This window comes from Trichechus manatus, unplaced genomic scaffold, assembly GCF_000243295.1.
Source record: "Trichechus manatus latirostris isolate Lorelei unplaced genomic scaffold, TriManLat1.0 scaffold00068, whole genome shotgun sequence".
In the NCBI taxonomy this organism is placed as follows: Eukaryota; Metazoa; Chordata; class Mammalia; order Sirenia; family Trichechidae; genus Trichechus; species Trichechus manatus.
The window spans coordinates 5820715-5835122 of NW_004444004.1; the positions used below are offsets into that span (position 1 = coordinate 5820715).

A 14408-nucleotide genomic window follows, 5' to 3' on the forward strand; every position below is an offset into this window, starting at 1 on the left:
CCAGGGGAAGGCTTTTTCTCTCTGTCGGCCTTCTCATCAGTGTTCCCCCAGACTAGGAGCTTCTCGGCACAGGGACCCCAGTCCAAAGGACACGCTCTGCTCCCAGCACTGCTTTCTTGATGGTATGAGGTCCCCCGCAATGTTTTGTTCTGTTGTATATAGGGTGACTATAAGTTGGAACCAACTAACTCAGTGGCACCTAACGAAAACAAAAACAGCACTTAATGTTTTTAAGGTCCTGGGTGGTTATAAGCTATTTGTGCTTGACTAGTAACTGAAAGGTTGGCAGTTCAAACCCACTGAGTGGTTCTGTAGGAGAAAGACCTGGAGATCAGGGAAGGCAGAACCAACATGGCATTATAGACAGAAGCACCATGCCGTCCCTGTATAGCAAACACCAGAAAAACTAACTAAAACAGATAGTCAATCCTAGAACCTTAAGCATCAAATGAAGGGATAAAGAACTAGATCAAGCACCAATGGAAGAAGAAACTGACAGAGAACAGAGAATGAGGAGAGCTACAGAATGGAGGTCCCCTGCCAGCGAACGCAGCATGAATTCACCACCTTGGAACACAGCCACCAATGACCCTGGACAGGGAGTACGAGAAGGCAACCTCACGGAGTGCCCAACAGGAGACACAACATCTGGTAACCAGAGATACACGCTTTCCCACTCCCCACCCTTTTGGCCTGAACACTGCTAAGCTAGGAGTCTAAATTCAGGGCGTCAGCTCCAGGGAAAGGCTTTCTCTCTCTATCAGCTCTGGAGGAAAGTCCTTGTCATCAATCTTCCCCTGGACTCGAAGCTTCTCTGCACAGGAACCCCGGGTCCAAAGGAGTGCTCTGCTCCTGGCGCTGCTTTCTTGGTGGTATGAGGGCCCCCTGTCTCTCTGCTTGCTTCTCTCTTTTATATCTCAAAAGAGATTGACTCAAGACACAATCCAATCTTGTAGATTGAGTCCTGCCTCATTAACATAACTGCCACTAATCCCACATCATTAACATCATAGAGGCAGGCTTTACAACACATAGGAAAATCACATCAGATCACAAAATGGTGGACAATCACACAGTACTGGGAATCATGGCATAGCCAAGTTGACAGATATTTTGGGGGGACAAAGTTCCATCCATGACAGCAACATTATTGCCTAGTGGCCATTCTGCCTCTGCTCAAACACATTCTGTGTTTATATGCCATTCCACTTCTCCATAGTGTGGAGACAATTGTTTTTAAATCAGGTGGCCACATTTCCTTCTTCCGCTCTGAGCACTACTCAAACACCCTTGGGCTGCTCTCCCTAGTCTGGAACTCTTTATTAAGATCTCCTTCCTATCTTGTAGTTCATCCTGTCTAGGCTCAAGGTGGCTTCTCACTCATCTGATCAGCCTATAGATGCTGATGATAAGTGAGGGCTCAAGGTCTTTCAGGCAATGTTTCAGCCTGGTTCTAAGGAAAGAGCTCAAGATTGAGTGTGATAGTGTTCTTATTAGGCCAAAATGTTCTGTTGGGCTGCTGGGTTGTGTTCTCCAATCCTGACTGTGTTCTCCAAGAGGGATGGACATGATACTACCAGTTGAATCATTTAGTAGAATTTATTTACTCAGGCTTCCTCCCAGATAGTTTAAATGAAAAACTAGTGAGAATTATCAAAGAAGGATTCCCAATTAAAGAAAGCCTAGCTAATTTGAGTAGCTTCATCCACATAAGATCTATGATATTTTCTCCCAAGTAAGTTCCAGGTTCCAGAGAACACTTTCCACTCTGATCAGACAAGATATTGCCTAGAAGAGCTTAGTACCGGCAGCAGAATGGGCAAGCTCACTTTGTCCTGCTTCCTGGTTTACAAATAGGTACTAGGAAATTTTGAAATTGTGCAATCTTTGATTAAAATGATAAATATTTTAGCACTGGAAGAAAGAAATCAGGCTTCCAACAGGGAAGGCAGAAAAATAATGACGCCAGGGACAAGCCAGGGCTCGTCACTGTGTTTCCCTTCAGTAGTATGAGGGGGAAGACTACTTATTTACCAAGGCTGTGAACTATGACCACGTCGTATCATTAATGAATGTTTCAGAGTCAATGCTAGGGGCTGTTGGCCATCAGCTAAATGGGTTTTGTTTTTAGACGCAAATGTTTTGGGCTTTTAGGGGACATATTATAATGCTGTCCTGCCTATACTGCACTAATCTGGCATTAGGTCTGAAACATTCATTAATGATACAGATGTGGTCATAATTCACAGATTTTGCTAAACAAGTAAGCTTCCTCCAGACCACTGAGGGGGTAATTAGTGGCGAGCCCTGGATTGGCCTTGGTGTCATTATTTTTCTGCCTTCCCTGTTGGAAAACTGATTTCTTTCTTCCACAGTTAAAATCTCTATTGTTTTAGTCAGAGACTGCCACAATTTCTAAACTACCTAGTTCCCCAAAATATTGTCATCTCAAACAATTCATGTGGCCTTCCCACCATGACTCTCTAGATCCCTGTCATCTTGTAAGAGAGGCTTGCTTTATGGGCCGATGTATTTGGGGGCACCATGGAGCTCAGAAATTTTGCCTTGGCTTTTTTTATAGAGAAAATATAACCTCCTTAGTCTAGCAAGCGCTTGATTGAAGGAAAATTTGTATATCTTTAGAATGTCTTTCCTTTCCACTGAGAGCTGAAATAGAGGACATTGTTTAGCCTATAAGATGTAGAATGTAGGTTAGATGCAAGAACAGTTCATGGTATTAGACTCCCTAATGGATGACTAGAGGATGTCAGAGAACCCACTATGAGTGGCTTTTAAGATAGAAGAATTTCATTTTAATGTATCAGAAGTAACACTCAATTGAAAGTCAGAAGTTATGAATCTTGGCTCTGCTATAAAAGTCACTCTGCTGAGCCTGGACAAGTCACTTTCCCTCGTGTGTCTCTTTTTCTCCATCTATAAAATGGGGAGGAGGTGGACTAGACAGTATTTCCAAGTGTGAGATGCTCTTAAGTTGATTCATTCATTCAAAAAATTATTTATGGGGTACTTGCCATGTTCCAGAAGCTGTTCCAGGCACTGGAAATTTAAACGTGAACAAAATAAACAAAATACCTTCTCTCATGGAGTTTACATTTTAGAGAAATGACACAGACAGTGAACAAATATATGTTGGGTTGTGATAAATGCTATGAAGAAAACTGAAGGAGGGCAAAGGTGTAGAGAGCAATGGGAAGGTGTTATTTTTATATAAGGTGGTCAGGGAAGGCCTGTCTGATAACATAGCATTAGAGCAGATATCTAAAGAAGGGAGGGAGCCAGCTATGCAGCTATTTCAGGCAATGGTGAACATTTCAGGCAAAGGCATGGAGGCTGGACAATTTCTCTAAGAGGTGAGTATGGCTGAAGCTGAGTGAGTGAAGGGGAGAGTTGTAGGAAATGAGAGCAGAGATAGCAGGGGATCAGATCATGCAAGACCTTGTAGGCACTGGAAAGAGCTTTGGAGGGCTTTAAGCAGGGTGGGATGGTCTGACATATGTCTTAAAAGGGTGATTCAGGCTGCTGGGAAAAGACTAGATTATGTGAGGGAGTGAGTGAAAGCGGGAAAGTCAGTTAGGATGCTGTTGCAATTGTCCAGGTGAGAGGTGATAGTGGCTTGGACTAGGGTCAGGTGGTGGGGGTGGGAGCAGTTGTCAGATTCTAGGGTTGTCTAGAGTGACCCAAGGCCTGAAGGCTCTTGTTAGGGACATTGCACGGTTTCTTTTATTCTTTGAGACCCTTCTAGACATTGAGTCTATAATCATCGTTCACACATCTCCGACCTGTGATAGTTTGACTTATCCCTTTTGTGAATCCTCAAACTTACTAAATCTTCTCAAATCAAGCAGGAAAAAGTAACCTGAGTAACAGACAATTGAGGCTGTTGGTAGCATCACTCTAGGGACTGCTGGAAGAAAAGGTACTACAAACCTCTACATATCAGGAATCTTTCTGGGATATCAATCAGGGCTACCTGATTGTCCTGTTTGGACACTAGTGTTAGTATATTTTCTTAGTGTCGCAAACACATTCTCAATCTAGATGACTGTGTCAGCGTGGCACCAAATAAAGTAAGAATTTGGAAATTATTTTATTTGATTAACATAGACAATCTGGAGAGTTTAGGCCAGAAGTCATATCACATATTTTCTCCTTTTATGTTTCCTCACTACCAAGGAAATCAAGGAAAATATTTTCCTGCATAATGTGACCCTTGTCATATTTTCTTTTCTGAAGTGGCAACTCTGCTGCCAATGAAATCAGGGCAAAAAATGGATTAAATGGATTAGAGGTTTTTTGCCATTGCCTGGGAGTTAGAACTCATTCCTCTACTAAAAAACAAACTTTCTTCTTGTTTCTGCCTCCTTTCTACTTCCCTGGGACTTGAAGTATAAGCCTGTCTGTCTGGTCCTCTTCCTCCATGCCTCCAATTCTGTAAACTCTGGCTATAACAGCAATATAGAGTTTCTTTTGAACAAAGATGCTTAAGCACTAAACTGTAAACTGAGAAATAAAGGAACTATTAAACATGAATACTCTTTTATCCAGGTTCTTACACCAGAGAGACACTACAAAATTTTAAGCATCACTTAAAATAATCTTGTTCTTTTATAAGGTGAAGTCCTGGTGGCACACTGGTTAAGAGCTCGGCTGCTAATCAAAAGGTTGGCAGTTCGAATCCACCAGCTGCTCCTTGGAAACCCTATCGGACAGTTCTACTCTGTCTTATAGGGTCGCTATGAGTTGGACTTGACTCCACGACAAGGGGTTTGGTTCTTTTATGCAGAAAAGTTAAAAGATCTAGAATACAATTAGCTTTGCTCTTTGCTCCAGAGCTGCTATAAAACTCTGGGTAAATCACTGTTCTCTAATAGATGAGGGTGGAAATCGTTAAAAAAAATGAATAAAGTACTCATGACCTTAATATACAAAGAGCTTAGAGAGATCAATAAGAAAAAGATGAAGACTCTAGCAGAAAAATGTGCAAAAAATATCAACAGTTGGTTCACATAAGAATAAAACAGAAGGCTTATGATTTGAAAAATCCACTGCTAACCAGTGTGCCCTCCTTTCTTTCTCCCTTTCCAATGATCTGGAAAGCTTATTTCACTTGTGAAATGTCCCCCCTTGAAACTTCTCTTTCTCCTGATACCCAGAGTGGCCTTCTATATTGTCCACATCACACATTTTGGATGATACATCATATAATTCTTTGCACTGTTATATCACTGTCCCATGTTTATCGTTGGCATATAGAAAGGGACCAGTACAGGGAAGTGTTTGGTACACTGCGATAGGACAGCTGGGAGGAGAGATGGGAAAGAGTTTGCAACAAGGGCCATAAGCTGGTAAAACCAATAACAGAGTAAACCAATGAGAGGTCCTGGGGTGAAAAGACTAAATGGCTGCCCACTAGACAATTGTACATGTGAAGTGAGGGGGAAGGGGATGATATTACCCACAGAGGAGACTAACCTGCCCAGGGACAAAGGAGAATAGGATACTTCCTTACTAGATATGTGTATGTGGGGCAAGGCTATATAAAATCAGACAGCCTGAGGCTAAGGAATGGGAATCCTGAGTTGGTGGTGACCCTGAAGGGATGGGGGCTATGGCTATAAAACCTCATGTGTTTTTATTTAGTGAATTACTTTTGAAGTTAGTTCATGCTTTCTTCTTTGTGAATTGTTGTGCAGCCAGCTCCCTTGGTCTATTTGAGAACAAGTTTAAATAATTATTTTTTCTTTCTGAGATGTGAGTATCACTGTCTTAAGTCTTCTGTGTCCCGTGGAACACAGAAGGCCAAGCCTACTGAGATGGGTGGGCTGGCTGGACAGCATGTTTATATCTGGTCCTCCCATGTGACTATAAATTTCTTGAGGGCACTAACTGTATCTCTCAATTTTATTGTGAGGCATATGATTAGTAGTCAAAAATACTTACAAAACTGAACAGAAGTGAATAAAATTAATCACTCTCTGTGCCTCTGCATCAATGAGTTGTTCTAGATAGACATTACTTGTAGGTGCTTTGTTTATTTTCAGCTTCGTTATAAATGTTAACACTTCTGATGATTCCTCAGAGGCAGAGTGGGGTAGAAAGAGTGGCTTGCAAGACAGAGACATTTGTGTCAGTGCAGGCTCAGGTGAATGATCTTGGACAAGGCACTTCAGAGCAAATAATCTCTAAACTCTCTACAGTTCCATTCTGTGAGTAAGTTCGGCCATGTCTACTATAAGGCAGCAGAGATACATCAGAGGAGGTAACTCAGTGCATCAGTTTGGCCAATAGGATGCTAAGCAGTCATTTCTTCCTTTTCTCCCAATTTGAACTGACTGATTAATTTTCTTGACTTTATTGACACAACCCATTGTTTTAGCCTAGAATTTTGACTTTGGAATGGGAATCAAAGCAAATCATAGAAGTAAAGCTATTAGTCAGTTTCTTATAAAGACCTAGTCTTATATTGGGCAATTCAAGTAACAAGGAGTTAATAATGTATGAATACTTTTTTGTATTAATGATAATAATGTGGGTATCATATATTAAATGCTATGTGCCACAGATTATGTCAAGTGTTTAAAAATAATTATATCGTTTAATTCTCACAAACAACCTATGATAACCCCATTATATAGATAAGGAAACTGATGCTTAACAGGGTGAACGACCTTTCCAAGTTTACCCAGTCTGAGCTCTTAATCACTATGTGATAGTGGGTGCTCAATACATTTGTTGAATGAATGTATGACATTAGTCAGCAGATGATATCAATATGGCTTCAACTAGTAGAAGTAGTAGACTAGCTGCCATTTATTGTGTACTTACTATGTGTTGTCCTTGGTTGGTGCAAATGGTTAATGTGCTCAGCTGCTAACCAAAAGGTTGGAGGTTCCAGTCCACCCAGAAGCGCCTTGGAAGAAAGGCCTGGTGATCTACTTCCAAAAAATCAGCCATTGAACACCCTATGGAGCTTAGTTCTACTCTGACATACATGGGGTCGCCACAAGTCTGAATCAACTTGACAGCACTGGTTTTTTTGATTGTTTTACTATGTGCCAAGCATTTTTCTGAGTAATATACATGTATTATTTCATTTACTTCTCACTATAATTCCACTATAATTCCCATTTACTGATGAAGAAACTGATGTTTGGAGAGATGAAGTGACTTTTCCCAGGAAACACATCTAATAAGCGGCTGACTCCAAAGCCCACGTTCTTTCTTCTATTCCAGGCTGCCTATAAATAGCAAGGTGGATTTTGGAATTCTCTCCTTTACTTTCTGCTCTTAGATTGAGTGTTTGAGATTTGTAGGCTAGACTCTTCAGGTCCGCTGTCTGTACTCCAGTCATCTTTGCACAAGTTCTCAGTGTCCCCCTCCTTACTGTGCAATCTCTTGCAGAGACCAAGGGCATGATAGGAGGAGAAGTAAATGGAGTGTTTTCTTGCTGATTTTCTACTATCTCAACACAAACACTTTTTAGTGTTGTAGAGACTTAATCTCTCTAGCTCATCTGTGAGACCAATTTTAATTTGAAGCCATCTGCCACAGACAAATGAGTAATTATGGCAGAGCACAGAGGGGCGGGCCATGGGGAGAAGGTTGGCTTAGCCTCTTTCTGCCTGCTTGCATTGACGCAAGTGACCAAGAAAGAAAATTACTTGGGTGGATCCAAGTTGATGCAGAGGCCAGCAGCTCTACCCCCCTGTTGCTCAAATCCTTAGACTCCAGTGAAAGAGGAGGGATGACTTTGGGGTCATGCAGATTGCCTGGCAGCAGAAGGGAGGCTGTTGCCATCAATGCCAGGCAGAAGGAGGTAATCTGTGAACCAGGCCATCTCACTCACCAGCCACTCCCTCTCATTGTACTGAAGGTACTTTGGGGTGAGTGCCACTTGCTAGCTGGCCTCTCCCATCCAATATGACATGCTAAATCAAACCGAGATAGTAAACCTGAAAATAATAGTCATCCCTTCTGTCCAGCATTTTTTAAAGCGTTTTTTCAAAAGACTTTGACATACCTTCATTTTATTTCTTCCTCGTAACAGGCCCCTGGAATAGGTGGGGAAGGTATTGTTAACATCATTTTGCAGATGAAGAAATGGAACTATAGAGTGATTCTGTGACTTGCCCAGGGTCACCCTGATAGCTCCAGGATGGCTAGCACCACAAACTCTGAATTAGACTCTGTTACTCTGTCACTCTGACCAGCAGATTTCCAGCTGTACTTGCTCTTCAGGGACCAAGGAGGTATGGGAGTGTGTGTGTGTGTGTGTGTGTGTGTGTGTGTGTGTGTGTGTGTGTATCTGTGGGAACAAGCAGAGTTTTGGATTTAAATGCAGGGGCTCCCACTTGCATTTAAAATAGGGTGGCTCCACTTGTGCCTATTTAACTTCTGGGCAGGGTTTCATTTAATGAAAAGCTCTGCTGTTGAAAATGTTTGAAAACCACTTGTCTAGACCAGTATTTCTCAAAGAGTTACATAGACTTCTTACCTAGATGGGGGTGAGCTTGTTAAAATGCTGATTCCAGGCCCAGAACCCAAGATTCTGATTCTGAATGGATGCACTGAGGCTCTGGAATCTGCATTTTGACTAGTTCCCCACATGCATAACAATTGCTTTTTGAGGTGGTTTTGAGTGTAGGTAAATACAAATCTCCTCTCTGTGTTGTAGCTGGATTTGTTCTCCCTGCTGATAATGCTCCTCTAGTGGCTCCCAAAGTCAGTGGGCCATAGGTGGCAAGCTTGACAGACAAGAACTAGCTGGCATTAGACCTTCTGTAGTCCAAAAATGTTGACTCCTGAGAATAATTGAGGAGTGTTACTGAAAGAATCACCAATCCTCCAGATCACCAAATCTACCGCTAAGGAAATAGACTATAGTGGTTAGAAAGTGGGCACTGCTAGAGGGTAGGATTTCTGAAGCACCATGAAGACAATAGAGTTAACACACACACTTCTCCTTTTGCGATCTGATGCAGGAAATTCTATCTGAAAGAGCATCATCATTTTTACTTTAAGATTTGGTGCCTATTAAAAATGTAGGTCTCCATTAGAGTGTTCATACTTGAAGCCAAAGTTAGTTATTTATATCTAGCCTCAGATCTTTATCTGAGAGCAGTTCTGATAGGCAAGAAGAAGAAGAAGAGCATGAGAGGCCATGTTGCCAGCCTGGGGCTAAACTTTTTGTACAAGAAAGCCAAGGGAGGCATTGTTTTATCCACCCAGGATTGTTGGAGGTCAGCTGTGCCTAGTCCCCAGGTGAGATGGGGAGGGTTTCTGAGAAAAAGAACAGTTGTTTGGATTCTGCCTGTGGGAGTAGTGCCTTCCTGAGAGTGGCCTGCCCAGCTGGACCCAGGGTCCTTCGGGAGGCCTGTGTTTGCTCACATCCCTGATTGCTCCCAGTTAAATAAATCTTGTTTTTGTCTCCCAGAAAGGCAGGGCTCCAGCACTGTGGCAGCCTGTTGTTATAGTTACTGACGTATGATTTATCACAGCGATTGTCAGAGCAATGGCAGAAAATGGAATTTAGCAGAGGCTGGTGGTGGGGGTTGGGGGAGAGAGGAGAAGGCTGCTGAAGAGACTTGGTAATGGAGTTGATGGCTTTGTGGGTTCGTATATATGGTTGCTGTATCGGAGTATGGACAAAGGAGGTCTTATATTGGCAGCGTGGCTGAAAGGGTCCTGGTAAAGACTGCCTGTCCAAGTAGCTTCACCCAGGTTCCATATGCCCGACATTCCACCATGAGTGGTTCATTCCTGTGAGTTAAGTACTGCCTTTCCCCAGGGGAGGTCATGTGTTAGACTGTACTTTAGTGGAAGTTTATCTGATGCTATTCTTCTTGACAGACAAAGCCTCAGGGTTTGTCAGAGCATTGGGGAACTAAATAGGGGAAATGGGGGCTATCCAATAAGGACTTGGCCTACTTTCAAAACTCAGATAGGGCTGATATAGCTAGTCCCTTTTTTTCCTTTCTTTTTTTAAAAATTTTATTGTGCATTAGGTGAAAGTTTATAGCACAAATTAGTTTCTCATTCAAAAATTTATACACAAATTGTTTTGTGACATTGGTTGCAATTTCTGCAGTGTGTCAGCACTCTCTCCCATTCCCTTTCTACCTTGGATTCCCCGTGTCCATTCATCCAGTTTTCTTGTCCCTTCCTGCCTTCTCATCCTTGTTTTTGGGCATGTGTTGCCCATTTGGTCTTGTATACTTGATTGAACTAAGAAACACATTCCTCACGTGTGTTATTGTTTGTTTTATAGGTCTAGCTAATCTTTGGCTGAAAAGTAGACTTTGGGAGTAGCTTCAGTTCTGAGTTAGCAGGGTGTCCAGGGGCCATAGTCTCCAGGGTTCCTCCAGTCTCTGTCAGACCAATAAGTCTGTCTTCTTTTGTGGATTTGAATTTTGTTCTACATTTTTCTCCCGCTCTGTCTGGAACCCTCTATTATGATCCCTGTAAGAGCAATTGGTGGTGGTAGCCAGGCACCAGCTAGTTCTTCTGGGTTTAGGCTGGTGGAGACTGTGGTTCATGTGGTCCATTTGTTCTTTGGACTAATATTTTCCTTGTGTCTTTGGTTTTCTTCAGCTAGTACCTTTTGTGGTACCTGACTTGTGCTCTCCTCTCTCTCAAAATACTTATGAAACTAAATGGGATTGAATATGAAGGTCCAGGAAGCCTTGTTCAATCAGCTAGCCATGTGTTTTTCTAGGAGAGACACTTAACTCCTTCATATTCATCAGCAGATATTTATCTGTCACCCATTATATACTAGGCACTGGGTTAGGTACTAGGAGCTCTTCTGGCACAGTGGCTAAAGCGCTTGGTTGCTAACCGAAAGGTTGGCAGTTTGAACTCACCAGCTGCTCTGCAGAAGAACGATGTGGCAGTCTGCTTCTGTAAAGATTACAGCCTTGGAAACCCTATGGTGCAATTCTGCTCTGTCCTATAGGGTTGCTATGAGTTGGAATCGACTTGATGGCAGTGGGTTTAGTTTTTGGGTTAGGTATTGATGCAGGAATGGTGGAAGAAATTAGGCATTAAATTTACCCCTGACGTTTAAGAAACACTCCAGTTACAGAGACAAGACATTTATACAGGTGAAGCTAACCAACACTACAAAGTGGTACATGATTGGTGCCAAGTGAAAGGCAGAGCAAATGGGCCGTGGACCTCAAAGGTAGGCAAGATCACCATGGAGCAAGGTAGTATGGGCAAGCCTTAATTCCGGTTAGCACATAAATTGCCTAGGCACTTAGTAGGGCTCTGGGGAAATGGGGCACAGAACAAATCTGTTTGATGGGAACGGTGAGATGGAGCAAGTAGGGATGTAACGTGCTCACATCTCTCTGCTTTGCTATTCATCCAAATCCTCCAGGCTTGTCCTTTCCAGAAAGCTGTTCCATCATCCATTGCTTTACCCTGTCTCAGAACTCCTGTGCTGGGAATCCTAACACTTAGACTGCTAGGGAAGCAGTATAGCCTAGTGGTTAAGGGGTTGGGTTTAGGACCTAGGCTGCCTGGGTTTGAATCCTGGCTCTATAGTTACTAACTGGGATATTAGACAATTAAATTAATCATCCTGTGACTTGATTTATCTCATTGGTAAAATGGGAATGATGATAATAGTGTCTACCTAACAGAGATGTCCCCAGATGGTGCAAAGGTTAAGCACCCAACTACTAGCTGAAAGGTTGGTGGTTTGAACCCACCCAGAGGCGCCTTGGGAGACAGGCCTGGCAATCTGCTACCAGAAGGTCACAGCTGTGATAACCTTATGGAGCAGTTCTACTCTGCACACAATGGTGGAGGGGTCATCATGAGTTGTAATTGACTCAACGGCAAGTAACAACAAGAGAGACATTGGGAGGATTAGATGAGTTAAGTCGTGTAAGATGCTTAGCACAATGTCACTTGCGTATTATTGATTTAGTAAATAAATATTTATTGAGTGTCTGTGATGCTCCTGGTAGTTTTCTAGTGCTGGGATAAGCAGTGACTAAAAGAGACAAGGTCCCTTCTCCCTTGACACCTGTTAGATGCTAATGGAGAAGCGTGGGGTCGGGGAGGATTCAGGCCCTGTGCCCAAGGAACTTTTAATCTAGTATCTTGCTTTCTGCTCAGACTATTCTGATTCTTCATCTGTAAGTTATCACTTAGTTTATTTTTATTCCTTTTTCTTTAATTAGGCAAGGATTTAAAGCTGTGAATTTCCTTTAAATCTAGCTTTGGCCATATCCCATAAGTTTTGTTGTTGAATGTTTCCATTCTCAATATTTTTTAAGTACTTTGCAATTTTTATTTTGATTTGTACTAATTCTACTTTTTGGAATGTGTTGAGATATTCCATTTTTGACAATTCAGTATTTTCTTTGTCTCCCTGCTATGTACCCAGGGGTATGCTCCCAAAGAAGAGACAGTGAAGAGACCTGTCTGACTGAGGGGTGTGTAAAAGGGAATAGGGAAAGACAAGACTGGAAAAGACCATTACATGAAGGGTATTGAGTGTAGGTTTCTTTTCTAATGAGGATCCATTGTAGTTATTGAAAGGATGGACGGGGATGACAGGATCACTATGATATGTTAGGAAGAATAAACTAGCATCATTGTTCAGGATGGCTTAAAAGAGGGGAAGAGGCTAGAGGTAAGGAATCCAGTTAGAAGATTTTTTTATTAGTCTAGGACAGTGGTTCTTAAACTTGAGTGGGAGGGCTTGTTAAGGCACAACTTGCCAGACCCTCTCCCAGAGTTTCTAGACCTACTGAGGTCTAGGGTGGGAACTGAAAATCTGCATTTCTAACAAGTTCCAGGTGATTCTGATGACAGCTTCTGGTCTAGGAGAGAGAGGATGAGAAGCAGAGTCAGAGTGGTGGGAGCTGGGCTAGTGAGAAAAGAAAGTATGTAAAAGATATTGCAAAGGAAGAAACTGTAGGGCTTGGGAAATGGACATGGAGGAAGGGAGAGGGAGGAAACAAAAGTGACTCCAGAGCATTAAATCTATGTGCCAAGGAGGATAGGAGAATTGCAGAGGCAAAAAACGAACATCTAGGGGTGGACTGCGGTCACATGACAGGTACTGGGAAAATATTCGAGTCTCTATATGCATCTGAACCTGCACTGTAGTATACACGTTTAAACGCCTTCAGGAGAGAGGCTGGTGAGAAGGTGAAAGCTATCTTTGGTCTCTCCTTTTCTAGAATGTAACCTGTGAAGGAAGAAAATGAATATAGAAATCAGGGGATAGGGAGGGTAGAGGAGTCCCTGGGTGGCGCAGGTGGTTAAGGGCTCGAGTACTAGCCAAAAGTTCTGTGGTTCAAACCCACCCAGAGGTTGCCTCAGAAGACAGGCCTTGAAAACCCTATGGAGCAGTTCCACTCTGACACACATAGGGTTGCCATGAGTAGGCAACTAAGCACAACAACAACAGGAGCCTGAATATTCTGAAAACGGAGAGCACACCTTTGAATTACACATTATTTATTGTATATGAGCAAATACTAATAAAGAAAAGGGAAATAAGTGAAACTCAGCATGGGCCAGGCAGGGTAGCTGTAAGAATACCACCTGAGATCACTGATGCAATTTCTCAGAGCAGAGGGTTGCTGTGATGGGGCTTTTCATCTGCCTACCTCAGCCTGCCTAACCTTCCCTAGTTGCAAGCCTTCTGACCCTGGTGCCCTGTTTTCCCTGGCTATTTCCCAGCCTCAAGAGGTTTCTCTTACCTGCTTCTCTCCACTGGGCCGCCTGTAGCTGAGAAGAAGCTCCACAGCACCCACCACTTCCTTGCGGATGGCATAGAGCAATGCATCGCCCACATACACGCTGTGGTTCAGCAGTAGCTCCATAATCTCCAAGTTCTCGTTCTCAATGGCAATGAGCAGGGCACTCCGACCCAGAGGGTCCATGCAGTTGATGTTGACATTGTAGTAGATTTCGGCCTCCTGTAGGGCCTGCTTCACTGTGGCGTAGTCCCCTTTCTCTACAGCATTGAGGAAGGCCTTCTCCTCCGCAGAGAGCTCTGTCTCAGCTCTCACAATTTGCAGGGGTATGCGGTCCCGGTACGGTGAGTAGTTGACCTTTTTGTAGTACAGTTGGGCCATGGTTCATATCAATTTGTAAACCTGGATGAGGAGAGAGAGGAAGACTGAAGATGTGCTTACATACTTGAAGGTCTCAAGTGGCCAACTGTGGAGGCAGCCTTGACAAAGGGTTGGAAAATTCCAAAATCTTTCTTTTTCCTCTTGCAGTGTGGTATAGCAGAGAAATCCCAAGGTTTTGGGTCAGAAAGGCCTGGGTTCAAACCCTGGCTTTACCATTTACCAGCTCTGTGACCTTGGACAAGTTATTCTAGCCCTCTGTGCTTCAGTTTATGATCATTAGGGTTA

The 14408-nt window shown here is 42.9% G+C and overlaps 1 protein-coding gene across 1 annotated transcript in view; it reads right to left on the bottom strand.

Annotated features, from left to right (window-relative positions):
• Positions 1–14123, bottom strand: part of TRPC5 (transient receptor potential cation channel subfamily C member 5) — a 205794-nt gene extending 191671 nt beyond the window's left edge. The window contains exon 1 of the mRNA XM_004379783.1: positions 13746–14123. Coding sequence (XP_004379840.1) covers positions 13746–14123 — 378 coding nt within the window. The remainder of the gene's footprint in view (positions 1–13745) is intronic.
• Between the last annotated feature and the right edge of the window lie 285 nt (positions 14124–14408).